The sequence below is a fragment of the Zootoca vivipara genome, chromosome 1 (assembly GCF_963506605.1).
Source record: "Zootoca vivipara chromosome 1, rZooViv1.1, whole genome shotgun sequence".
Lineage (NCBI taxonomy): Eukaryota > Metazoa > Chordata > Lepidosauria > Squamata > Lacertidae > Zootoca > Zootoca vivipara.
In genome coordinates this window covers 75,356,866-75,382,795 of record NC_083276.1, presented here as the reverse complement: position 1 = coordinate 75,382,795, position 25,930 = coordinate 75,356,866, and the positions used below count along the sequence as shown (strand labels likewise).

General features: G+C 41.7%; 1 protein-coding gene across 1 annotated transcript in view; it reads right to left on the bottom strand.

Moving 5' to 3' along the window:
* Window positions 1-615: 615 nt before the first annotated feature.
* MUC6 (mucin 6, oligomeric mucus/gel-forming) overlaps window positions 616-25,930 on the bottom strand; it is a 43,847-nt gene continuing 18,532 nt past the window's right edge. Inside the window, exons 14-35 of the mRNA XM_060277569.1 lie at window positions 25,620-25,724; window positions 25,142-25,214; window positions 24,235-24,372; window positions 23,474-23,635; window positions 22,571-22,665; window positions 21,203-21,335; window positions 19,497-19,746; window positions 16,781-16,833; window positions 16,577-16,686; window positions 15,535-15,686; window positions 14,412-14,553; window positions 13,898-14,008; window positions 13,032-13,217; window positions 11,480-11,719; window positions 10,398-10,554; window positions 9,594-9,743; window positions 9,251-9,316; window positions 8,311-8,346; window positions 7,143-7,178; window positions 5,121-5,153; window positions 3,592-3,639; window positions 616-1,190 (exon numbers count right to left, since the gene is read on the bottom strand). Coding sequence (XP_060133552.1) covers window positions 616-1,190; window positions 3,592-3,639; window positions 5,121-5,153; window positions 7,143-7,178; window positions 8,311-8,346; window positions 9,251-9,316; window positions 9,594-9,743; window positions 10,398-10,554; window positions 11,480-11,719; window positions 13,032-13,217; window positions 13,898-14,008; window positions 14,412-14,553; window positions 15,535-15,686; window positions 16,577-16,686; window positions 16,781-16,833; window positions 19,497-19,746; window positions 21,203-21,335; window positions 22,571-22,665; window positions 23,474-23,635; window positions 24,235-24,372; window positions 25,142-25,214; window positions 25,620-25,724 — 3,051 coding nt within the window. The remainder of the gene's footprint in view (window positions 1,191-3,591; window positions 3,640-5,120; window positions 5,154-7,142; window positions 7,179-8,310; window positions 8,347-9,250; window positions 9,317-9,593; window positions 9,744-10,397; window positions 10,555-11,479; window positions 11,720-13,031; window positions 13,218-13,897; window positions 14,009-14,411; window positions 14,554-15,534; window positions 15,687-16,576; window positions 16,687-16,780; window positions 16,834-19,496; window positions 19,747-21,202; window positions 21,336-22,570; window positions 22,666-23,473; window positions 23,636-24,234; window positions 24,373-25,141; window positions 25,215-25,619; window positions 25,725-25,930) is intronic.

Sequence of the window (25,930 nt, the reverse complement as noted above, 5' to 3'; positions counted from 1 at the left end):
GGTGGTTGTCGTGGACGGCGTCGGAGGAGAGGGTGTGGTGGAGGGCACGGGTCCTGTTGTGGTTGTCGGGGTTGGTGTGCTAGTCGCAGTGGATTCTGTCGTGGTGGAAGGGGTTGTGGTTAGGATTTTGGGGTGATGCGTAGGGGTGGATGGTGTGGATATTGTGGAGGCTGTTGCAGTGGTCTTTGGAGTGTTGGTGGTTGCCGTCTGAGTTGATGCAGTGATTCTGGATGTGGTGGAGGGAGACGTAGTTGGCGTGGTTTTTGGCGTGCTGCTTGGCGGCCTGGTTGTCAAAGGTGTGGTGACTGCAAAGGAGCAAGAAACCAAGTGAACGGGGGGCGAACACACGTGGGATCGGGAGGAGAGAAGGAGAGAAGAAGAGCTCCTTCGGCATGCTCAACGCCCTTACCTGTAGGCACCGGTGGTGGAACAGAAGTGGTGATTTTCAGTGTTTCTGGAACACAAAAGAGCAAAGTCACATAGGTGGCGGTGGGAGAGGGAAAGACTCCTGTCACGACTGAGACTCTGGGTTGCCCAGGGCGCCACACGTGAAAATGAAGAACAGGTTCCAGGATGACTGAGCCAGATGAGTCTCCCCTCTGTTGAAGGGCTGGCTTACGTGGGACTTGGAGGTGGGAACCCCCCTGCCCCTTGGATCGCTACGGGAGGAGAGGGCTCCTGAAAGACTTGTAAGCTGCTGCAGAGCGACCAAGGAGACTTACCCGTAGTAACTGGGACGGTGGTGGTGGCAGGAGTTGTGGGGGTCGGAGTGCTGGGTGTTTCTGTGCTGCTATGTGGAGAAGTCGTGAGAGTTGTGGCAGTGTGCTCTGGAGTGCTGGTTTTCCTTATGGGGCTCGGAGTAACCGGTGTTGTTGAAGGTATTGGTTCTGTTGTGGTCGTTGGGGTGTTTTTGCTTGTTACAGTGGATTCAGTAGTCATTGTGGAGATTGTGGTTTCCGGCGTCCTTGTTGTTGCGGTTTGTGTTGATGCTCTAGTTTTGGAAGTTGTTGGTACAGAAGTGCTTGCTGTTGAAATAGTTGTCTGCGGAGTCGTAATCATTGTTATGTGTGTTGTATGTCTTAGCGTCGTTGATTCTGTGGTCTTTGTATTCATGGGCGATATTGACTTTGGTGAAGTTAATGTTGTTTTCCTTGTGCTGCTGGTGCTTGTTGCTTTTGTTGGCGCAGTCTCTGCATGATAAGGGAATCCATTAAATAATGTGGTAACCTGATCAAGCCACATTCATTTACTTAACTTTGTCCACTGTGGGAATCCATCCTATACAGCATTCTAACGTGATATGGGTTAGGTTTCAAAGCATTTTTTCTTAAATCCCATTATAACCTATTTCCTTTGAGGATATGCTCCTGAAAGTGAAAGCACTACAGCTCAGTGATTAGTGGTAAACTTAATTGTTATTTTTTATTTTTGATGTTTCATGTATTCAGTTTTTCTGTATTGTTTCTATTTGATTTGGATTATTCTGTGCTGGCATTCATTATTTCATATTGTTTCAACTGTTTCTTTTTTGCTTTGCCTTGTTGACAGACTTAATGGATAAGTTTTGCTTTATCTGCTTATGTTAATAACAAGAATAATAATTTTATTATTTATACCCCACCCACCTGGCTGGGTTTCCCCAGCTACTTTGGGTGGCTTGCAGCACATAAAAAATGGCAAAACATTAGACATTAAAAATTTCCCGGTACAGGGTTGGCTTTTTTATGTCTTCCAAACATCAGATAGTTGTTTGTTTCCTTGACTTATTTCCTGATGGGAGGGCGTTCCACAGGGCGGGTGCCACTACCGAGAAGGCCCTCTGCCTGGTCCCCTGTAACCTCACAGTGAGGGAACTGCCAGAGGGTCCTCTGAGCTGGACCTCAGTGTCCGGGCTGAACGATTGGGGTGGAGATACTCCTTCAGGTATACTTGGGCAAAGCCGTTTAGGGTTTTAAAGGTCAGCACCAACCTTTTTATTGTGCTCGGAAACGTACTGGGAGTCACTGAAGATCCTTTAGGACCGGTGTTATATGGTCCTGGTGGCCACTCCTAGTCACCAGTCTAGCTGTCACATTTTGGATTAGTTTAGTTTCCGGGTCACCTTCAAAGGTAGCCCCACATAGAGCTCATTGCAGTAATCCAAGTGGGAAATAACCAGAGCATGCACCACTCTGGCGAGACAGTCTGCGGGCAGGTAGAATCTCAGCCTGTCCCAGATTGAGCTGTTGTTGTTTTATGTCGCAGAGAACCAGCACGTTTTAATTAGGGTTATGAGGCTTATATAGTGTTTCTTTGTAAATTTATACACCTTTAAATCAATAAAAAACCTCCATGCAGTTTATATTAAACAATGTAAAATATTGCTTAAAATAATAATAGAATCAAACATTAAAAACAAATGGTCATGGATATTCTCAAAATATAAAATCAGCTGGCTTAAATGAATATATGAAATAAAATTACAAGTTAATTGGGGGGGGGTGTGATAGTCAGCTAAGGTTTACTCAGAGCAGACTTACTGAAATTAATGAGCATGACTACGTTAGGTCCGTAAATTTCATTTTGCCTCCACCTTAGCTGATTTCTTTAGCTGATTACCATCCTGTATGTATTTTCTAGGTCCGTTCTTAACCTGAAACTGTTCTTAACCTGAGACACCACTTTAGCTAATGGGGGCACCTGCTGCCACCGCGCCACCAGAATATGATTTCTGTCCTCATCCTGAAGCAAAGTTCTTAATCCGAGGTACTATTTCTGGGTTAGCGGAGTCTGTAACCTGAAGCGTTTGTAACCCGGGGTACCACTGTACAGCACAATAATATTAGTGGGCAGGGAGTTCCAGAGAATATGTGCTGCCATATTGATTGATCGCAAGCTGATGAATTAAGCAACACTTGTAAAACCACCATTTTGACAGAAAAAAATTGTCAAGTGGGCCATATGGGCTAAGGCAATCCTTTAAGTAAACAAGTCTAGTCCAAAGCTCCTGAGGTTTTTATACACTATTAATAATATCTTGACCTGGTAGCAAATCAACAGCCAGTGCTGATCTTTGTGTAGGAGCAAAATTTGTTCAAAAGGTCTTGCTCCTGACAGCTGTCAAGCTTCAGCATTCAGCACCAGCTGTGCTTTCAGGACCAAGCACAAGGGAAGACCCTAGGGAAATAACCCTGTCTCACATGGATCCGTTCCTGAGATGCTGTGGTCCATCTATCCAGGTTCAGAAAGGGCTGTAGCCATCTGAAACTGATAAAAGGCATTCACAGCCACCTAGGCCACCAGTGACAAAGCTGGATCCAGAGCACCCCAAAAACTGTGTACCTGCTCCTCCAGAGGGAGTACAGCCCCATCCAGGGCAGGCATTTGGACTATTTTTTCAGACATGGGGAACACTCACCTGCAGAGACTCCATCTTGCCAGTTCACCTTTGGGAGCAAATTGTTACTAGCTTAAGTGTGTTAGACAAGGAAACCAATTACAGGTGGTGGGGGAGAGGATAATCCCTCGCTTCCCAGATGTCTTCAAGCAGAGCCTGGATAGCCATCTGTTGGAGGTAATCAGCAAGAAACCAAAACGGATACTAGAACTGACCTGTTGTTGTTTCTTTACCAATCGGTGCTGTAACAGGGTGAGGGTGAGCTACAAAGCAGAAGTGGGAAAACACATTTCAATTAAGGAGTGCAAACAATCCACACAACATTCATATTTTAATGAGATTAAAATACATGATTAATCGAGGTCTCATTGAATAAGCTTATTATTCATGGAGACAGCACTGAAACCATTTCTTTATTGTGTGGTTAATGGAATCTAAATGTGTGAGGTTGGGATTCTGAGTAACGTATTGGGTAACATTTATTATTGATAGCATTCCATGAGGCAGCTTGGCTATTTAATTGTAAAGGTAAAGGTAAAGGGACCCCTGACTATTAGGTCTAGTCGCAGACGACTCTGGGGTTGCGGTGCTCATCTCGCTTTATTGGCCAAGGGAGCTGGCGTACAGCTTCCGAGTCATGTGGCCAGCATGACTAAGCCATTTCTGGCGAACCAAAGCATCACACGGAAATGCCGTTTACCTTCCCGCTGGAGCGGTACCTATTTATCTACTTGCACTTTGACATGCTTTCGAACTGCTAGGTTGGCAGGAGCTGGGACCGAACAACGGGAGCTCACCCCGTCGCGGGGATTCGAACCGCTGACCTTCTGATCATCAAGTCCTAGGCTCTGTGGTTTAACTGACAGCGCCACCCACTTCCCTGGTACAAAACCTCAAAAGTGGTTCATCGGTTTAAATATCATATTGTTTTCCACGACTAATTTCAGAAACCTTTTCAAGAGGAAGGTAATGTCAAAGTATTTTAAGATTTCCCCTTGGCAACTACGTAAAGCCAAACTGATGTGATCCATTTATTTATTTTGATTTAGTGTCACTTTTCTATAAACAGGGTTGTTGAGATGTAACATGACATGTTATGTGAATGGGCCTTGAGCTCATATGCTCCACCCTCCACTTATGCGTTCCTTCCTTCTTCATGGAAAAAACATAGTTTGCAATTCCACTTCAAACCTGAATTATAAAAGAGCTAACAACACAGTCCTGAACATGTCTACCCAGAAGTAAATCCTACTAAATTCAGTGGGAATTGCTCCATGGTAAGGGAGGATAGGACTGTGGCCTCAGTTACCATCTCATGTAAAGGAAATATAGATGGCAAGTGTGATTCTTGTGACTATAATGACTGCTGAAGCTAAATGTAAGATGCTTCTGGCATCTTGGAAACAGTAGCATATGTTGGGGCATACTGAATTATGCACAACTTGTTATGTAAACTCAATTTTTCCATCCAGATTGCAGGATGGATGATAACATACATAGCCATCCAAATTGTGTAGGAATAACAAGGGCTGCATGTGCCAGATGTTCATTCACATCCAAAATATACCCAGCTGTGAAAGCCTCATTCACTTTACAGATCACACACCCCTTGTGGGATCAGCATACCTGTGTTTTATGCTCTTTGTTATCATTGGGCAGTACTGGAAAATGGACATGTTGCTTTCAGTGCACAGAGTGTAACTTATATACCAATAAGTAGCATGTGTTAAACTCTTATATTCACCTGTTTTCGGTGATGCTGTGGTCTGTGTTGGAGCTATGGAAAAGACAAGAAGTGTGAGCAAAATGTGGAATATAAAATCGAGGAGCTTCTGAGTTTTGAGAACCCCAGTATATTTCATACATATAGTCAAGGTTTTTTTTGTTTTGTTTTTAAAAAAAATCAAAATCAAAGAGTTCAATGTTTAGGAAACATCAGAATTCTTCATACACACATGGTACTTAGGGCCATTTATTGTGGCAGCAATGACAACTCCTTTCTCTTGACACCCCAACTTTCAACACTTTAAAACATTGCTTATTGTGCCTGAATCAGAGCTTTTGGATGTCATTTCCCCCAGAGTGTCTCTGAAATAAAACTGGCAGTGTGAAACTAGTGTCACAAGAAACACAAAGAAGCAGGGAATATGGATGTAAGAGGAGGAGGAGAGAAGTGGTCAAACACTGGGTACAATTTTCTTAAAAAGCAAATGGAAGGGTGGAAACACAAACGTGGCCTTGGGATTGCCTAACAAATAATCTGGATGTCTGCAGCCCTGTCTCTCCTCCATGATTACATACTAAATAGGCAACAACATGCAAAATCTCTTTAGTCACAAATTTTCTGCAGTGCGCAGCTTTTGACTTTTTCTTGACACAGTGCACATAACCCTGTGTGTGTTTGGCTCAGTACTCTATATATCTGTGAATTATTTTGCCCATATGAATGTATCCCATTTCTATTCTTTCTTCCAGTTGTTGTGTCTATTGACAACTGAGATCATATACTAGAAGGCCAAGGGCAATTTCATAGCTATTTAAATGGATTGCAGAAACATTAAAAAAATAAACATTACAACTGTCAAAGGCTATAAATTAATTCACTACGAAAGGTACCAGACTGAATCAATACTTCATATGAGAAAATGTAGATGATGTCTGGCTCTTTGGGCTGTGGTCTCTGCAGAGTCTACATAACAAAATTCTTCAGTTCCATACATACAGGTGAAACTCAGAAAATTAGAATATCGTCAAAAAGTGCATTTATTTCAGTAACACAACTTAAAAAGTGAAACCAATATATGAGATAGATGCATGACATGCAAAGCAAGATATGTCAAGCCCTTATTTGTTGTAATTTATTTGTTGTCGTTTGGCGGGTCAATTATAAATGGAATGTAATTAATGAAATGTAATAGCGATGTTTATTTTTGTATTATTGTAACTATTTGTTTTATTACTGTGGAATTTCCAAAAGAAAGCATTTGTAAAAATTAAAATAAAAATTAAAAGTAATAAGTTGCATTACTGAAATAAATGCACTTTTCGGCGATATTCTAATTCTCCGAGTTTCACCTGTATTTGCAAATGACAAATATGATGAGTAAAACACACCTAACAATTTGAGGATCACAATTGTGTGCATATAGTAGATGGGGATAAGCATCCTCGTCCATGTCACAGGATTGATAAGAGCATGCATCTCCATCCACATTGTGAAGTATTAATGAGGACTGCATGTGTGAGATGTTCATCCTCATACACTATGCATTGATCATCTGCTGATTCTAACCTAGTAAAGGGTGGTCCATGTAAATAAACCTGATTTCACCCAAAATGGATTTCATTTGATGGATCAACATATCTCTGTCTTCTGTTCACCATCATAATCCATCACCACTATTGTTACGATGCAATACAGGCAAATTCAGTGGCAGAGCTTCATGCTCCGGCACTGGGTGCAGGGCTGGCGCCCGTTCTGGGGGTGGGGCACGCCTCCCGGAGACCCGTGGCGCACGTTCCGGGGGCGTGATGCGCCTCCCAGAGGGGCGTGGCATGCGTTCCGGGGGCGTGGTGCACATTTTGGGGGCAGGGCGGGCGCCCGAGATGGCGCCCCTTGGAGTTCGCCGCTCGGGGCGGCCCACCCCTACCGCCCCTATCTTCCTACGCCCCTGGGCAAATTTATTATTTCCTACCACTATACAGACTTTACATTAAACACAGTGTCACATATTTTAAAACACACATTTTAACATCTTATACTCACTTGTTGTTGGTGATGGGGTAGTTGGGGAAAGTGAACCTGGTGGAAAGACAATTTTTTATTTTATCTATTTGTTTCCTACAATTTATATATAGTCAACTCAGCTTATGTGGGGGTTACGGTCCTGCAATAGTGTGTAAAAGCCAAAGTCGTGTATAGCAAAAAATAAAATAAAAATCCTCCAAATGCTCTCCCAAGGCCTCTCACACAGTGTCCCATGATCACTTCACCTCCAAATTTGGGTGGGGTGGGGTGGTATTGCCAATGTCCTCCCCTCCAGATGCCTGTGCTGCCCCTTTTTTCAGTGATGCATATTCATGCAACTTAAATTTGTGCAGGTTGCAAGGCAACTGTACTGCTTGATTGTAAGGGGGGGAACTAAGCCGTTGAAAAGAAGAATAAAACCATAGAATTATCAATAAAACCAGTTTTTAAAAGCTAAAACAGTAAGTATAAAACTGTGAGTGTGATGTAACAGTGAGTATAAAATGGAATATGCGATGTTTTATAAAATTAAAGGGGTCAAGTGTTTTAGGAACACCTGTATTTTTCATTTTGATCCTCTATATGCAAATAACCTTATTGGCAGGAGACCATGTGGACACATCAAGTACAGTAAACACTTGTTTCTTGTCGCATGTTGCACGTGTCAGTTACAGTGGTGCAACAAAAAACCCATGTAGGTACAGAGTTGTATATATGTAGTTTTCTCACATGGAAGTTACATCTCTGTAGATTAATCACTGAATGTGAACCAACTCTTAAATTTGTTGGTGGTGTGATGAGAACCTCTGTAGTAGTAGTAGTAAATTATACCAGCTATACTTTTCTATGATGAGGATTTCTTACTCGTCCATATCACAGAACTGAAAAGAGCTTGCAACAGTATGGATGAAGTATTGAAGAAAACTGCATGTGTGAGATGTATATCCATATACGATATGCTCTGATCATCTGCTTAATCCAATCTAATTCATGTAAATAATTCTGATTCCTCCCCCCAGTGGATTTTATTTGATAGATCATCATATCTGTGTCTTCTGTTCATCATCATAATCATCATTATTGCTATGCAATACTGGCAAATGGATCATTTCCCATCCCTATACAAATTGACATTACATTCAGTGTTACATACTTTGAAATATACATTTCAAAATCTTATACTCACTTGTTGTTGGCAATGGAGGAGTTGGGGAAACTGGACCTGGTGAAAAGACAAATGTGAGTTACAGTTGTACAACAGAAAAACCTATATATAAATATAGACTTTTACATATTTAATTTCCTTGGATGGAAGCAACATTTGTGTAGAAAAATTACTGAATGTTAAGTGACTCTAATTTGTTGATGGTGTTGTGATGCTAACCACTGCTATATTATTATTATTATTATTATTATTATTATTATTATTATTATTTCAGCTATATACTTCTTCCATAATGAGGATTTGCTGCAAATAATATATTTTCCCTCCTATTTCAATAGTAAAAGTACAACTTTGCATATGAAGAAGTAATCTAGAATTCCAGGATTTAAGAAATTTGAGATGTTTTAATTTATTGTGGTACAGTCATATCTCGTGTTGCGTTAGCTTCATGTTGCATCTTTTCAGCTTGCGAATGCAGCAAACCCAGAAGTGTATCGCACTCTGTGCTTGCGCTGAAGAGCCGCTCTAGTTGCGGACTTTTTGGGGTGCGAACCACCCCTGAACAGATTGTGCCCGGAACTAGAGGTACCACTGTATAGTGGGTAGAGTGTTCTAATCCTAGCTAATTATGATTTTACTACTTTTTCATCAACCACTGTATACACATCCTTCCTGAATCACCTAAACTTTAGACTCTAGTAGACATAGTACATTTCTTAAAGTTAAGAACAAACAAATCAATAAGTGAAGATAATGCAATGGCAGCTTTAAGAGGTCCTCTGGTTAAATAAGAGTCTTAAATAAGACAGTTAAAAAAGAGTGCAATCCTATGTATATTATCCACATTGGGAAAAAGTCCCAATGAAATCAGTAAACATGCATAGGATTTCACTATAAATAATGCTTGTTAAAATAGGAAATGTTGGAAGCAAGGAATTTGAAAGTGGACTTTTTAACCTACCGCTACAAGGCACACATTTTTTCTGCTTAGGGTCATAGTAGTCATGCTCTGAACAGTTGTAACAGCCTAGGAACAAAGAAGAAATATTGTTCATCATGCACACAGTAAAGGTTTTAGGTAAACACTAGCCTCAGAAAAAGGTTTCAGAAAGAAGAATTCCTGTAATGTATAAGTCAGTCTTAGAGAAACATAAACCCACATTTCCAACCATGAATTCAGGCCTATTATTTCCTACGAATTGTTTTGTAAAAGATTTACAAAAGCATCTTGCCTACTTTCTACTAGTTTCCTACCAATAATATCTAGCACAGTTTCTATTTTTTAAAAAGTAGGGGGAAAATACCTTCAATGTTTATTTCTCTGTAGGTTAGTAGCTGGTATGGACATTTACAGGGGCGATAATGCCAGGTGCAATTCAGTTCATTAACAAAGTTATGATAGGTGCCATCCATGGCATTCTTCTTATGGCTGTTGAAGTAGTCACAGTAGACAGCTAAAGAGATGAGAAAGTGATTGTTATTCAGTCTATCCACTTACATGTGTAGAATCCACCTTATTGTCATGTGCCAATACTGGATTTAAAACTTCGTAGCTCTAGGGATTCTGTCCCAAATCAGATTGTCTATTGATAAATTTCTGCATGTGAAATGCTGCACTGAGAAACTAGCATGATTGAAGGGGTAGGCTTCATATGCTTCATTGTTGCACAGTTGCACACATAATGTGCTAATAATTTCCCTGTGACTGCAGCTGCACCTAGAAAACATTAAAGGCATCTGCACTGTGCAAGAGAGGATTAGCAGAGAGGACAAGCTGCTTGTAGTGGTGGCAGCTGGCCACAATTATTGATCTTCTCATTGAGTCGACTTCAGAGGGGTGATATGCATAGCTGCCAAGTTATCCCTTTTTTAAAGGGATTTTCCCTTATGCTGAATAGGCTTCCTCGCGAGAAAAGGGAAAACTTGGCAGCTATGGTGATACGGTTCGTGAAAACACTGCTCTAAAAATATGCTTCCTGCTCCATAGTTTTAGCAGTCAGCAAACTTAATAGGTATTATCCAGTTCTGAATATTATTAACATATAGAAGTATCAATGCGTTTTAAGAAACCCGGCACACTTTAAAAGAGGCATTGTTAAGAAACTTACGACAGAAGTCTGGGGTTCTCCAGTCAACACAGACGCCAGCTTCTAAGCATGCTTTTGCATACACTGCAACAGCATCACACATGCACTCACAGTCCCCTCCTGTGTCACAGCCACATGAATCCCGGACACAAGCTTCATAATATGGCCTGCGGTATACCTGGGGTAGGGAAAGAACGAAGCCAAACCAGAAAGTTTGTGTTAATTAAAAGTTCATCCTTACATTTTTAGTGGGACCAAACAAGCAATATCCTCTAATCAAACCACACATCCACTTTACAGTATCATCTCCTGTATGAACAGAGAATGATATTTGGCCTAGCAAATTTCCCTTCCATAGGAACCAATGGGAGGAAAATGTAAAACAAACAAAGATGAGAACACTGGCATTCTTGGGGAAAGAACAGTGCCCCCACCCCAGATCCACCGTAGCCAATACAAGACTGAGAGTGCTTGGCTGTGGTGCTTCCTAGGCTACAAATTCTCCTCTCCCACCATAGTTGGTTTGCTCTGCCGGGCAGCAATCCTATGCACGCTTACCAGGGAATAAGGCTCATTGAACTCATCGATGCTTACTTCTATGTGGAGACATGTATAAGGCTGCACTGTTAATTTCGATCACTTCATGAAATCACTGCGGTGATGGATTGAGTGGAGGCATCTCTCTGTAGGTTTCCACTGGCTCAGCCAGCCTTCTGCCACCTGATGTCAATAGAGTGACACTCATGTCACTCCATTGATGGAGACCTCCTTCTTCCTCTGCCTGCATTGGGGTGGGCGGGGGAGGCCCACCAGTAGTATCTCCACTGGCCGAGCCACAATGGGGTGTTCTGAGGGTGGGGCTCATGGTCAGCATTAGGCCTGATCTGTGCACAATTGTTGCGCTGGCAATTCGTCCCAATCTACCTCCCCATCACCACTGTAAAGGCAGGATTTTTTTAAAAAAAGAAGTAGATATGTACATAAGTAAATACATAAATTCAAAATAATAAAAAGGCAGCTGGCATTTGGAAGCATGCATACGAGGAAATGTTAGCACTTGAAGAGGCAATGTTACTATCTTAAAGCATGGGACAAACTTTTACCTTGCTGTGGCAGGAAGCAAATACTTGACTGTTGATAATGGAGCACTTCTTTTCTGCCCATGCTTTGCGATAAGGGTTGTTACTGCATGGATCAGCCACAAAGAACACATCCCCACAAAGGGGATTCTCTTTCCAGGAATTCACAAACTCCAATTCATTGGATGCCACATATTTACTTCGAGTTTCAAAGTCATCCCTTATATTCCCATTATAATTACCACATAAACCACAGAGGTGATCCTAGATTAGAGTAAAATAAAAATAAAAGTTATGGATGTCAGAACAAAACATAAAAGGGAACTTTTAAAATGTAAATGAGCCATGTGAGTAACTTGATATTGAGTGGATGACCAGTGATGGTGGAGCTGAGTGGAGAGAGAGGATCTGTTTAATCCTTTCCTTGACAGTTCTTCTGTTTAAAATTATCGCATACATTGCTTTCCCATGTGGAGGGGGGATATACCTGTATGTATATGAGTTCCCCCACATCTCTTTCTTCCCTTAGAAAAGCAGCTGGAGTATGATTTTGAGCAGAGAAACATCTGAAAAAGAAATAGTCCCATCTCCAGTTTCCTGCTCAATCTGACGTGACCCGCAGTCACTTTGCCTTGTAAAAAAACATATGAAAAGTGGAACTGCAAAGAGTGTCTGTTTTATCACTTCTCTGTGGAGACTAGCCTGTGATAAGTCTTCCTCAGAAATTTCTGCTCACAACAAATTTTGGCACTGCAACTTCCCATTCAGCTTTATTTGCCTTTCCCAAGAAAGGCAAAGAAACAATGGATTAGGAATTGGCTTCATACTGCATGCCCAGTCATGTGGAGTGTGCTGCCCAGTGTTGGGGGCAACCATGCTAAATAAGACACAGGACATTGGCATTAGGATGAAATAGGCCACACTTTTACTTATTACAGATGTAAGCAGGTTTTGGTGAAGGCACTGAGTATGTATGCAAGATCAACCATCCCACCAACTAGTTGATAATGAAGTGGGTAGACCCTGAAAAGAAGGTTGCCCCCCGACATGCATTAGAGTGTGATGCTCCCTCCAGGGCTGCCCCTGTGTGGGCTCCCGGGCAGCAAAACCCCTTTAGCAGGGTACCCAAATACTAAAGAGCCAAACTCAATGACTTATCTGCCCAAGTTGTTTCATTTGCTATGAGACAGGTGAAAAACCAGCAGACAGACCAATTAGCCAGCAGGGAAAAATTCCTCCCTGGCCCTGAATAGGGTTACCAAGCATTCCATAGCAAGCTGCTCACACAATCCAACCCACTCACCTTTGGGCAGAACCATCATGTAATAGGGTGGGAAATCCAGTAGGGAAAAGGCAGAGCTGGTTTGGGCCAGGTCACTGCCTCCACCTGACTTACTAGCCTTGACATGATTGACTCACATCATGGGCCTCTTTCACATCATGCAACGGTAGAAGTTCTAACGTCCCCTTCTGGCTGCCAAGGATGAACAAGTCCCCTAGCTCCCCACTGTCTGCACTGCAGTTGTGCCGGTCAGCAAAGGGCCACCCCTGAAGTTCCATGGTAAGAGGTTATTACCTTTGCCCCTCTGAATATCTTGATGAAAATGTTCATGTGCCTGTTCCAGATAAGGGACATGTCATATTTGCCAGGGATTGCAATCGCAATAATCAAGTGGAGGGCATTCTCTTCTATAAAGAACTCTGTCATAGGATTCCAGCCAGAGACAATGTATGTTCTGTCTGCCAAAGTGATTGTCATATTCTGCAAGGAAAATAACATGTGACTAGAAAAGCTACCTAACAGAATTTATTTAGAAAAATTATAAACCTCTTCCCCCAAAAGATACGCTAAGCAGTGCACAAGTACAAGCAGTGTACAAGGCGAATGGCCGTATCTGCCTTTGAGGAATTTACCCACAATTCTCTATTAATATTCTTCAATCTTACACATAGGGAATGAGTTTAAAACTAGAATGATTCTGTTATAAGACAGTTCTCTCTGGGGCTTTGCAATCCATAGTTTAATACACATAGGATAAAATCCCACCTATAGTGAAGTATCCAGTTAGTGTCTCCATAACTTTTAGGTGTACACAGGGCTGGCCCAATATATTTTGCCATCTGAAACAAAGGACAAAATGTATCCCTTCCCTCCCAGGTAGCTGCATTGGCAGTTGAATTTTACTTTAATTCTGGAGATGGAACATGGTTCTAAACTGCACCCCAAAGCAACCAGAATCTGCTGCCTTAGGTGGCTGCCACACTCTGCCTAATGATAGAGTTGGCCCGGCCCTGCTTCTTAAGAATGGAAAATTTGAATCTCAGGTCCAACAGCTGGGATGACAAGAGTGATCGATCATTTTCCTTGGAGGGTGTTCGGAAATTATTTCCAGTGTGGTGCAGATGAGTAAATATCACATAACAACAACATTTCATCCTTACCCCAAGGTGGATCTTGATTGCTCTGGAACATGTGATCCCGGTATTTCCACAGACAACATTTTCAGTTACTATTTTGAAATTATGGGGAGCGCCACCCATGCCACAACCATCCTAGGTAGAGAAGTACAGTCAGATAACCATTAGATAAGCAAAATGTATGTGAGGATTTAAAGTGCAGAGCATGGGCAGGATTGTTGGATAACTCAGAATCAAAAACCCTTGCTCATCTACTGCAAACTACCCAGAGATCTACCAGTAGATTCTGATCTACTTTTTGCAGAGAAGATCTGGTTGCACTTCAAATCCTGAAGCTGAATTTAGGGAACAAAGGCCATATGAGTTCACCCACTCCCTATTTTTAAGATTATAGTTGTAAAATATTTGAGACCAATTTTGTTCCACCTTAAGACACTCTTTGTATTGCAAGCCTTGATTTGAAGGGTCACATTGATTCAAATATGCCCATACTGATCATTGGCATCATGGCATGTAAGTCCAGTCAAAGTGATATTACCATAGCTAGTATGTATTCACAGTTGCCATCAAACACAAAGCGCTGTCCATCAAATGTGGTGATATGGCCTTCCCCATAGAGACTGCATGTTGAAGAGCACCTGGAATTTTGGATGCATTTCCATTTTCCTCTTGTGCAGGTGCTGATGAGGAACAAGAAACTTGTCATAAAGTCTCCAAATGCAAATAAAGGTAGCACAATATTGAGTAAGCAAAGTTCTGGTCTCCCACACTTCTGGAAACACCATTGTAATAACCCTTAAGGAGCCACCAAATTGTGGAGGCTGGAATTCAAACCAGCACCAAGCCTGGAGTGACGTCTCCCTGCCTCCTGGAATGGCATAAAGGTAGTTGTGAAATTCCTGCTTTTTTCTTCTTCTATTTACGCCTATTATCTCATACAAAAAAACCCCAGTTATACACTGTTTTCACTGGTTACAGGTAGGTAGCTGTGTTGGTCTGACGCAGTCAAAACAAAATAAAAAAATCCTTCCAGTAGCACCTTAGAGACCAACTAAGTTTGTCATAGGTATGAGCTTTCTGTGTTAGTTTTGTTACACTATGAGTGTTTCAATACATGGCTTTAATTTCATAGTCAGCAAAGAATGAGAGCATTTGGCAAATTAAGTGCTTCACAAAGTGAAGCTGAGGCTCCAATACTTTGGCCACCTCATGAGAAGAGAAGACTCCCTGGAAAAGACCCTGATGTTGGGAAAGATTGAGAGCACTAGGAGAAGGGGACGACAGAGGACGAGATGGTTGGACAGTGTTCTCGAAGCTACGAACATGAGTTTGACCAAACTGCGGGAGGCAGTGGAAGACAGGAGTGCCTGGCATGCTATGGTCCATGGGGTCACGAAGAGTCGGACACGACTAAACGACTAAACAACAACGATAATCACAATTCCTTGATGCCGTCATGTGATGTTACCTTAAATCTCCCAAAGTCCCATACTGTATTCAGTTTAGCTATGTTTCAGGGCAGCTGGCACAAGCAATAAATGTAATAGAATTGTGTGGATGCTCAGATGCGATGTTTTCTAAGCTCGTTAACTATCATTTGAATAGCATTCTTGCACGGTATAGCCAAGGAGACAAAGGGATGAAAGCAAAAAATATATTACCAGGACTTGCATTCAGTGTGAATCTCCTCTCCTTTTGCATATGAGATGCCACCATATTCACAGGGACACTCATCAGGTGGCACACATGTACCATCTAGCTTTTCATATAGTCCAGCAGCACAAACACAGCCTGATTCACACTTGCTGGGGACCTGGAAAAGATCAGACAATCTCAAACTCAGACTTTGAGATGTGCAAAGTCCAGCCCAACACCAGCCAACTATAAGGTTGCTCTTAGCCTGTGACCCTTCAGATGTTGCTGGACACCCATCTCCCAACAGCACCGGCAAGCATAGCCATGAGTCAAATATGATGGGATCTGTAGTCCAGCAAACTCTGGAGGGCACCAGGTTCTGCTGCTCAATGCTGTTATGTGGCAACCATAAATAAGTATGTGAGTGATGGGGTGAGAATAGAAAGGTGAGAACAAAATTGTGGGCATGCTCAGATCGGTGTTTTCTAAGTTATTGCCATATTGCTGGGAGAACATTAAAAAAAACCCTGCATGTATATAAAGTATTTAGGATAAAGTTGTGATTTGTATTATACAGATATTGTGAAGGATAACAGTTAAGTCTAAAAGCGAGGTACATATTGGGAGCTGGCATAATGAGGTCAACAGTTCAATCATATGTATGCCTACTCAGGTGTATGTCTGATTGAATTTAATGGCACTTACTCAGTAAGTAGGTATGGGGTTACATTCTAAGAGCCTGAGCCAGAATTTTCCTGTCCATGTTTGAGCTCTACAGGCAGACTATGGTGGCCCTCATGTTCCAGGTCTGCCTTTTACTCACTGAGCTTTTACCACAGTGTGTGGCCAAAAGGAGGTGGGAAAAGTGTTTCCCATCTTCCTTGCTTATGGTGAGAAGCTTGCAGTCCCCACCACCAATTCAAGTTATCAACTGGGGAAAATATAATCACAATGATATATATATAATTTTGATTTTATTCTGTGAACCGCCCTGAGACCTCTTGGTATAGGACAGTATATAAATTCAATAAATAATAATGATGATCATAGCGAAAGTATTGAACTTACACATGCAATTCCAGTAGCCAGCATTTGGCAGGTTGGTGCACAGGCAGCTCCATATTTGCTTTCTGAAGGTGCTGAGCATGAAATATATTTTTTGGGAGGCTTGCAGTTTTCTAGGAAAAAGGAAATAAGATGCTTGTGAAATGATGTTTCTGCAACATTTGGAAAGCATGTGCTTTTCAAAAGAAAGGGTAAAGAGATCCATACCTGCAGGGTCAACAGGTTTGCCAGTACAACTCAGATTCCCATTAATGCAATAGCTAGAATAGAAAATGAACATTAGAATACACTAAGGGAATGTACGAGATCAAGTACATCTGAGCTGGAATACATTGACGGGTCGATGACCCGCCACCCGCCTGGAGTAAATAAGACACAAGGACACAAGATTTTAGGTTAATGGGTAAAATAAGGCCACACAACTTTATTGGCTATAGCATGTGAGTGGTATTGGCTTAGGCATTGAATGGGAATGCAACATGTGACTCCACCCGACCGGTGTGGAGACACTTAAAGTTTAACGAACAGTGTGAGGAACTTGTTGATGCAAATACAACTGGAAGCTTCCCCTGACATCACCGGGGGTCATGCCAGGGCCCTAACCCCATCAGGGCATCGGACAAGATCCACGACCACCAGATCCCCTTAACGCGATACCCCTAGGAGGTAAGTGATGGCCTCAACCTGACCTCCGGCACACAACACAGATACATCACATATTGAATAATCCAATGCCTAACCGCCAATACCAAAAGTTGTGACGAATTGCTATGAGGTAGGTGAAAAAACCAAGAGGCCAGTGCCAATTTGCCACATGGATAAAAAACTCCTACCAGGCCCCTTGGGTAACCAAGGCGACAAACCGAAGTCCATAGCAAGGTCAAAGCAAAGCCTAAAGGGAGGGAGGGAGGGAGATCCAATGCAAGCAGGAAGCGGAGGTAAAAAATTCCCACCGCTATGGCCGCTTAAATGCAGCCAGACTCCGCCCCCCAGTAAGCCCTATTGGCCGGCTGAGGGGTTTAATGCAGCAGTGGGACGGGGCTGATGCAGGGGGCTGATCACGCCCCCCCTGCAAGCATGGGAAAACAACTCCCACCCGCAACCCCTCCCCTCAAGAATGGAGGAGAGGTCTTCCAAAAGAGTTTATCAGGTTTTATCTTTGGGCTGGCATTCAGCAATTAGGAGTTCAACAGATGTGAAATAAAACAGATTTAATACTGGCTATTTTTGATTTATTATTAACAGTTGTTACCTTATCTGGCCCAAATCCTTGAGAAGGAGCAGGATAAAACTTAAGTAAGCAAGCAAGCAAGCAAGTAAATAAAACAACAATTATATGCTAAATGCTATATAGAATGTAGAAGGGACATGACAATGACAGATGGAAATAACAATGATGGCAATGGAGTGGATGGGGATCAGTAAAGGGTTAATAAAAGGTAAGAGGTAAGATATTTCAGTCTACCTCCTTAATTGGTTCCACAAGTGTGCTCCAAATACCTCCCATGCTAATAGCACTAATATTTTATTTGTTACATTTATAACCCACCATGATGGAACTTGAGGATGGAGTCTCCCATATAGACACTGAAGAGACCTAGCCCGACTTAGATTCAGCAAGGCCATTCCGCCATGCACCTTTAGACCAGAGATCAAAGACTATACCCTTGGACTTCGTTGTGCCATTCATACTTCAGATATGTGGGCCTATGCCTACAACATACCTCTTCAAAATGGGACAAGAATGGGACATAATTAAGTGGGTTTTAATTATTTTACATTTCCTCTTTCTCTTAAAGCTCAGAAATATCTTTGATTAAATTTGTTTTTTTCCTTCAACAGGATATTGAGTGTCCCTTTTGTAGCAGTGGCCCCCCTGATTCTGAGAAACCCCATATTGTGAGAAATGGTTTTTTCACGTGCACAGTTGCATGGGCAGTTGCTAGAAGACTATTCTCTTTGTACCAACCAGTGACGGCAAAGCTCCCTTTATCTTATCTGTGTAATGTTGCTTAGAAGAACCAAGAGAGTCTGTTCAGAGTCTTGTGAAGGCCATGAAAGAATGATTGAGCTTATGTGAGAAAGGAGGAAGTTAACCTTAAAAGGAGTGAGGAAGGATGTGGTTTAACAATTAGCTAATGAATATGTAATGCTTCATGTATGTCAGCCAGAAAAAAAGTATATGAGCCTCTGGGCAACCATGGCGAGGCACTCAGCTTTTGGAAGTATCCTCTGAGCCACTGCTTGCTGTCAGCAAACAATAAAATTACTTCCCTTTTCTCTATTGCTGCATTTTGAAGTTTTCATTCAGTCTGCAGAGTCTTGCAACACTTTCTCAACTCCATAAACATTAGGTGTCTGTTTAATTTATGTCACTTCACTCCCTTATAATTCCCTTATAAAGAGATTTTGGCTCCCCCTCCCACTCTCCATACTTTTATAATGCCCCTTAATACTTATAATCCCTTTCAGGGTGTTTGACATACATATACAACAGGCACGTCCAACAGGTAGACCGTGATCTACTGGTAGATCACTGGACGTCTGTGGTAGATCACTGGTAGATCACTGGCTCCCCCAAAGAAGCTCAACAACTTTGGCTCCCCTAAAAGAAGCTCAACATTTTCACCCTGCACCCCCCAAAAATGTGGCTTTTCTCCCTAAAAAACTCAGCAACCTTGACCTGAACCCATCAAAAGGGGGTAGATCACTGCCAATTTTTAACTCTGTGAGTAGATCGCAGTCTCTGGGGAGTTGGCCACCCCTGATATACAACATTGCAACCATAACATTTCTGAAATACCGCCCCACCACCACCACCATTGCCAGTGTTTACTTTTCCTACAAGACCATGCATTTGAGGAAATTCTAATGTGCTAACAAAGCCAATGCAAAATCCTCATTTGCTGTAGCCCGTGCTTACCAGGTAATTCCACCAATTATGGTTGATTGATCAGCATGAATGAACTTCCTGTCATTCAAGTAGCAAGGGCACTGGGATTTACGGACGCACTCATTTTTGTGATTGAGATAGGTGCCTTTTGGACAATTGCAGCCGTCAATAGGGATGTCAGTGGGGTGGCACTCTAGGCCTCGATGGGAGAGGGACAGGCATGTCCGGTCACAGGCTTGAGTGTTGTAGCTGAATGTCTGATTTCCAGTACAAGAAATGGCTGTCAGTAGAAAAAAGTATAATACAATTAGGTTTTTGCTTTCAGCTGGTGAGATATTCTTCGTCCTTCATACTTCTGTCTCATGTGGGGAACCAATGATTGGCAGTTCAGTGAAGCAAGCTACTGGAAGAGACAAAATCTTATTCCTCTTTTATTGGTTAGACTACTGATGGTGCAGTAGCTAGAAGGTCTGCAGAAAGTTCTCAGAGGACAACAAAACATGCTTAACCCTGCATTGGTTCCAACGATCAGCCAGGCACTCTCCTCATTAAATAGTGCTTATGTGAGCAGGGTTTTGAGCGGAAATTGCACAGTTCTCTAGAGTAGACCACTTGTGTGCTTGGCTTTAAGCACATGGAATTGAATGTCCCTGTTTCTTGTTTTATTAGGGGGACTATATCTACTATACGGGTTAGGTCAGACACAAAGCTCCTAAGTGAATATTCTTTGGCCCATATGACCCCCCTCCTTCTGTCTGGGCCTGTCTGTTGCTACGGGGCTGTGGGACTTCACTATTTGACCCCCCCCTCGGGATTTTTTAAGTAGTTCTCTGCGTCCCAGGGCGCATCATCACCCCTGATCCTTAATCTAAATATATAGAAATGTTCACGATGCGTGCGCAGTATGGAGATACAGGGGGAAGGGGACAACAGAGGGCTCAGAAAAAAGTAAATACTGGGAAATGGAACTCAGAAACTGACATTTCCTTCTCCAAGGGTGGGGGCCAATGTAGGAAGATACCGGGGGTAGGGGCCAACACTCCCCAGGGACAACAGAGGGCTCAGACAAAAGTGCATGCTGGGAAATAGAACCCAGAACCTAACAGTTCATTTTCAAACGGTGGGGGCCAAGGTATGGAGATACACTCCTCAGGGACAACAGAGGGAAGGGTATCCTACCGAAACACAGGGATGAGCCGGGGTGGAGGGAGGAGGGGCAGGATACGTCATGGATCGGGACAGGGTGGTGGTGGGGGATCACAGGAAAGAACCACAGCAACGCGTGGCCGAGTCAGCTAGAATTCTTATATTTACAGTATATACAGGATCATTTGTATGCATGGGTTCCCAGTTATCTAAATGTAATCCTTTAAAAAATAGTCCTACCATTTATCATGGAGCAGTGCTTAAGGCAGGGCTGCAGCCAGCTTTAGTTTTGCCCTTGTGCTGGGGCTAGATCTCAAAACCCCCAAGAAATCACAATAAAATAGTTCCTTAATGGAAATATCAGCACCGGCATATGTCTGGACTCTGAAGCAATAGTAATAATACAGGAAGGGTATCCCTATAAGCAAGCATCTCCAAACTGCGGCCCTCCAGATGTTTTGGCCTACAACTCCCATGATCCCTAGCTAACAGGACCTGTGGTCAGGGATGATGGGAATTGTAGTCCAAAACATCTGGAGGGCAGAAGTTTGGGGATGCCTGGCTATAAGTATCAGTTGAAGACTACTTACTGCAGTTGTCTACTTTACTCCGCCAGTTCCCAAGAAACAGTCCCATTGAAGCACACACACGGGCGTATGATCCCAGAGCAGAACAAATATAGGGAAAGGTTTCCTCATAGTTGCAGGCTTGGTATATACATCTCTGAAAACAAAGAGTCAGGATATGTTTTGTTAATAAGCAATCAGAACTGCCGACTGTAGATCATGAAATGGTTTGTCACTTGATTGCATTTGAAAAGTTTTGCAACTGAGATGATATAAAAGTGCTATCTTTGGTGATCTGGGTCGGCTCTTTCACACAGCCCTATTCTGAGGGGGCAGATAAAGTCCCTCCAGACTGGTGTTCCATTGTGCATGTGTTCTGCAACATTTGTGGTGGATTTATTCTGTTTTAGTTTACATATTTACGTTTTTTATTTTGGTCCAAAGACCCACAAAAGCATTTTCAAAAGCAAAATAAAACAGAAATGCAGGGAACGGATTCCAAGGTAGTCACTATGTTTTATGCAGAGCATGTAGGTTTCTATTTCTTATTAAAAGCCTCCTCGATTGGTTTTTCACCATCCTTTTGGGCTATGATATTGCCTTTAAATCCGTGAGGCAGAGGTTATGGGATATTTCATACAGCGATCTTCGCTCTTGATCTTATGTAATCTGTGGACCGTTTGCATTTGGAATCCACTATGGCCATGATTTTCAGTTACCATCATATTTCATGAATCTGTCTGTACCTACCAAACTAAATGTATTTCCATCAAAAGTACTAAATGGCAGACTGTCTGACATACCCTATCAGAACAGGCTTTGCAAATGCTCTCAGGGTGTGGACTTTATGAAGCATAACCTACTACACTGTGAGCAGTTCAAACAAGCCAGGGATCAGTTAATTAAATCTGAAACCTTCTAAATTAAGTGCTTCATTGGAGATATGTCAAATGATACTACCCTGGCCGTGGCTAAGTTCTTCTCGGAAGTAATTAGTTTGTTCTGCAATGCTTCCCCAGTACTACCATTTTATTTATGTCCAGAAGGGCTATTGCGCAACTAAAGTGGGACAAATAAAAACCAGAATATTTGTGATATAAAAAGTTACAGGAATTCAGCAGGAAGTTGGATGTCATTTGGGCAGGTGGGGGGGGGAATACAACTTTTTCTGATGTTTACAAACTTTGTAATGACCCTGGGATTCAGCTAAACAGTTGCAAATAATTTTTTTAATGTGTTGTAAAGTGCAATATACAAATGTGCAACTAGATGGCAACAGTGAGCTATGCCAATTTCAATGTATTTTTCAAAACGTTTTTTTTAAAAAAGCATTTTTACAGAGCAACTGAACATCTAGTTGCTTTGTTCTGAACATTTTACAGAAACCCCTACCTTATAAAATGGAACAGGATTCACCACAGAATGACATTTCTCAAATATTGTATCTTTCTTGATAAGAACAGAGCAGTGGGTTTCGGCACACATTTCTAGACAAAAAGATACAACCAAAGGTATTAGGCAAGTTCATTTATTCCAAAGCTACTATTAAAATATGTGTACAAATAAGGGTGGAGATAAAACAAGTCCTGTGGTGCAGTGGGTCAGTGTGCCTGGGTAGGTTGGTGGCTTGAGCTCATTCAGAAACAGCTGTAGGAAGGATTCCAGCATTGTAGGGCATTGGGCTACTAGATGACCCTTGACATTCCTTTCAACTCTACAATTCTACAATGCTATGGATAATAGCCAGTGGATATGCCAATAGCCAATTTTATGGCCGACCTGGCCTATTTTCTGAATACTTGTGACAAATGCTGTTATTTTGTTATACTTTTCATGGACATTCAAGAAGTGAGTATCATTTGTCATCTTCCTTTGACAATGATTATAGAATGTGTACATTTTAAAACTAACACAAATGGCTCTTGGCCGCCTCTTTCACGCACATCAAATCTGAGAGGCACCCTCAAGGATACAGCCCACAGTGACTTTGTAAATGATGCAGCATTAATGATCCCCTTTCGCATTTCGCATTTGTTGATAATGCCTCCTTTCCAGGGCACCACTTCTCTGATCTCCAAAGCAGCTCAGGGAGATGTGAATAGGTAAAACAAAAAGCTGCAGGGGTTCCTGTTCGTAATTATTCTTTCTGTCCCTCATATACTGAAAGCAAAACAAAAATTCTACAGCTCATTTTCAAAATCCTACCATGGCCTTGAATGTATTTAATATTTAAAATGCTCAGATAAATAGAATAAAAGGGAGCACAGACAGACAGAAGCAGACCATGTCGCTTACTGTTTAATTGACTCATAGAACAAGGATCTGTATCTCTTTCTATGGCAGGGGGGCAATTTCCTGATCTCCAAGAATCCACAAAGAGAGGTGCTGTTCCTTCAATAATATCCATGCTAGTCATGAAGTCGTCTGTAGTTTCTCCATTGTAGTTACCACATAACCCTGGTGACATGGAAAGAGATGTGCAGAATGAAAAGCTAGGAGCATTTTTCTACAGTAACAGTGAAAAAAGTCTCTTGTTAATTCCATGGTAGGCCTGTGAATTATACCTGTACTGTATATGCCTACTATAGGTAGCAATGTGAAAGCTACAGGGTTCCTCTCCATAAAGTATCTGTGGGCCCTGGAGCAAAGAAGTTCAGGTTTGCCCAAAATACTGCATTGAATTGTAGAAGCTAAAACATTTTTAACAGTCAACTTGAATCTCTGAACTAGCTTCCACCCAAGTGCAGAGGCGTTATTATAATTATGGTTATAATTATGATTTATTACCCTTTGTTCACCATGAGATCCCAGGGTGAGTTACAATTTAAAATACAGTATCAAAAACAATTAAAAATAATATAGTGGTTCTCTACCCCTTACTAGTGTGGTAGACAGGTGAATGACATATTTGACCTTTGCTGTCCCCCAGAGGTCAAGTATAATCTAATCTGGAGTGGTCACAATTTGAAGGTGTCCCCAGGCTATGCTTAGATCTCATCTCACAAACAATTTCCACACCAGATCTGGAACAGTTCAACAAAAACCAGGTACTTTACCTCGGGTATTGCCTTTGAACTGAAGTCCAACTTTAATATAAACTTGAAACACTGGACTAACTTGAATTACCAGCTCCAGCCCAAAGGTTGTATACATTTGAATGTGAGTAGATGACTGTCTGAAGATGATGATGTCTCCTAAAGAAATGAGGTAATTGAAAAATGTTGGCTCTGTTTAATCCATTTAAATTATTAAATATATTACATATATTGATACGTTTACTTCTTTGTTCCTACTATTCAATTTGAATAGTCTGCATTATATAAATATGACATTTTTTGTTATTTTGATAGGAGGGATGGTTGCTTATTTATTTATATTTACAGTTCACTTATCCCAAATATAGAGTGGGTAACAACATATTTAAACAGAAATAATATAAAATACAGAACATATTTTTGGCAGGATTGTCTTTACCTGGATCTTCACTGGCTCCCAGTACGTTTCCGAGCACAATTCAAAGTGTTGGTGCTGACCTTTAAAGCCCTAAATGGCCTCAGCCCAGTATAGCTGAAGGAGCTTCTCCATCCCCATCGTTCAGCCCGGACACTAAGATCCTCCTCTGAGGGCCTTCTGCTGGTTCCCTCACTGCAAGAAGTGAGGTTGAAGGGAACCAGGCAGAGGGCCTTCTCAGTAGTGGCACCTGCCCTGTGAAATGCCCTCACATCAGATGTCAAGGAAATAAGCAACTATCTGACTTTTAGAAGACATCTGAAGGCAACCCTATTTAGGGAAGTTTTTAATGTCTGATGTTTTATGTTTTTAGATATGCTGTAAGCTGCCCAGAGTAGCTGGGGCAACCCAGTCAGGTGGGTGGGATAGAAATAATAATCATCTCATCTCATCTCATCTTATCATCATCTTATTTATTGGGTACATTTTCTATTTTCTTCTTTCTTATCTTACCTGATTTATAAGGTAGCCTCTTATGTTCATCCTCATCCATTAAAATTTCATTTTTAGAAATCACAATTTTGTCCTATGTGGAAAAGATAACACAGAATCCTAAACACAGAGCTGGGTGAAAGGTTAAATGCCATTCTGGGTCAATCTTTCTATGAATCAAGATGGATATAGAATGTGTGTAACCACATGAAATAAAGTAATTTTTCGAGGAATCACTAAAATTAACTGCTACCATAAGTTTTGCAACTGAGAACAATGATTGTGACTATTGCATCTAGGTACGTATCTCACCTTTTCACTCTGTTCCATATTCAAATGCTCATATCTGCACATCTGGACTACAATTTAAGCACATCCTTTAAATCCAGCTGAGATCAATAGGGTTTAGGCATATCTTAATCTGTGCTGGACTGTATCTGCTCTGATTTTTTTCATAGTATGTGCTCAGCAGGAATGTTTCTATGAGACGCACACTTACTTTTCCTGAGACATAAATGATGGCTGTCAGTGATGTCTCTGAACTGGAATAACCGGAGTTTTCATACACAGCCATCAGGGTTCCATTGTGTGGTAACATGGGACTCTAGAAGGAGAGGAAAAGCAAAATAATGCAAAGTTTGCAGAAGGGAGAAAAACTCAGTATGTTCACATCCACCGTTTAATATTATTGTAGAATGTTTCCATACTGTACCAATATTTAACTCCCCGAAGTGAAAATTCAAGGATTATTATTACAGTATTATTATTATTATTTACAAATCGGATAATGCTGGTCTTTATTAGGTAGAA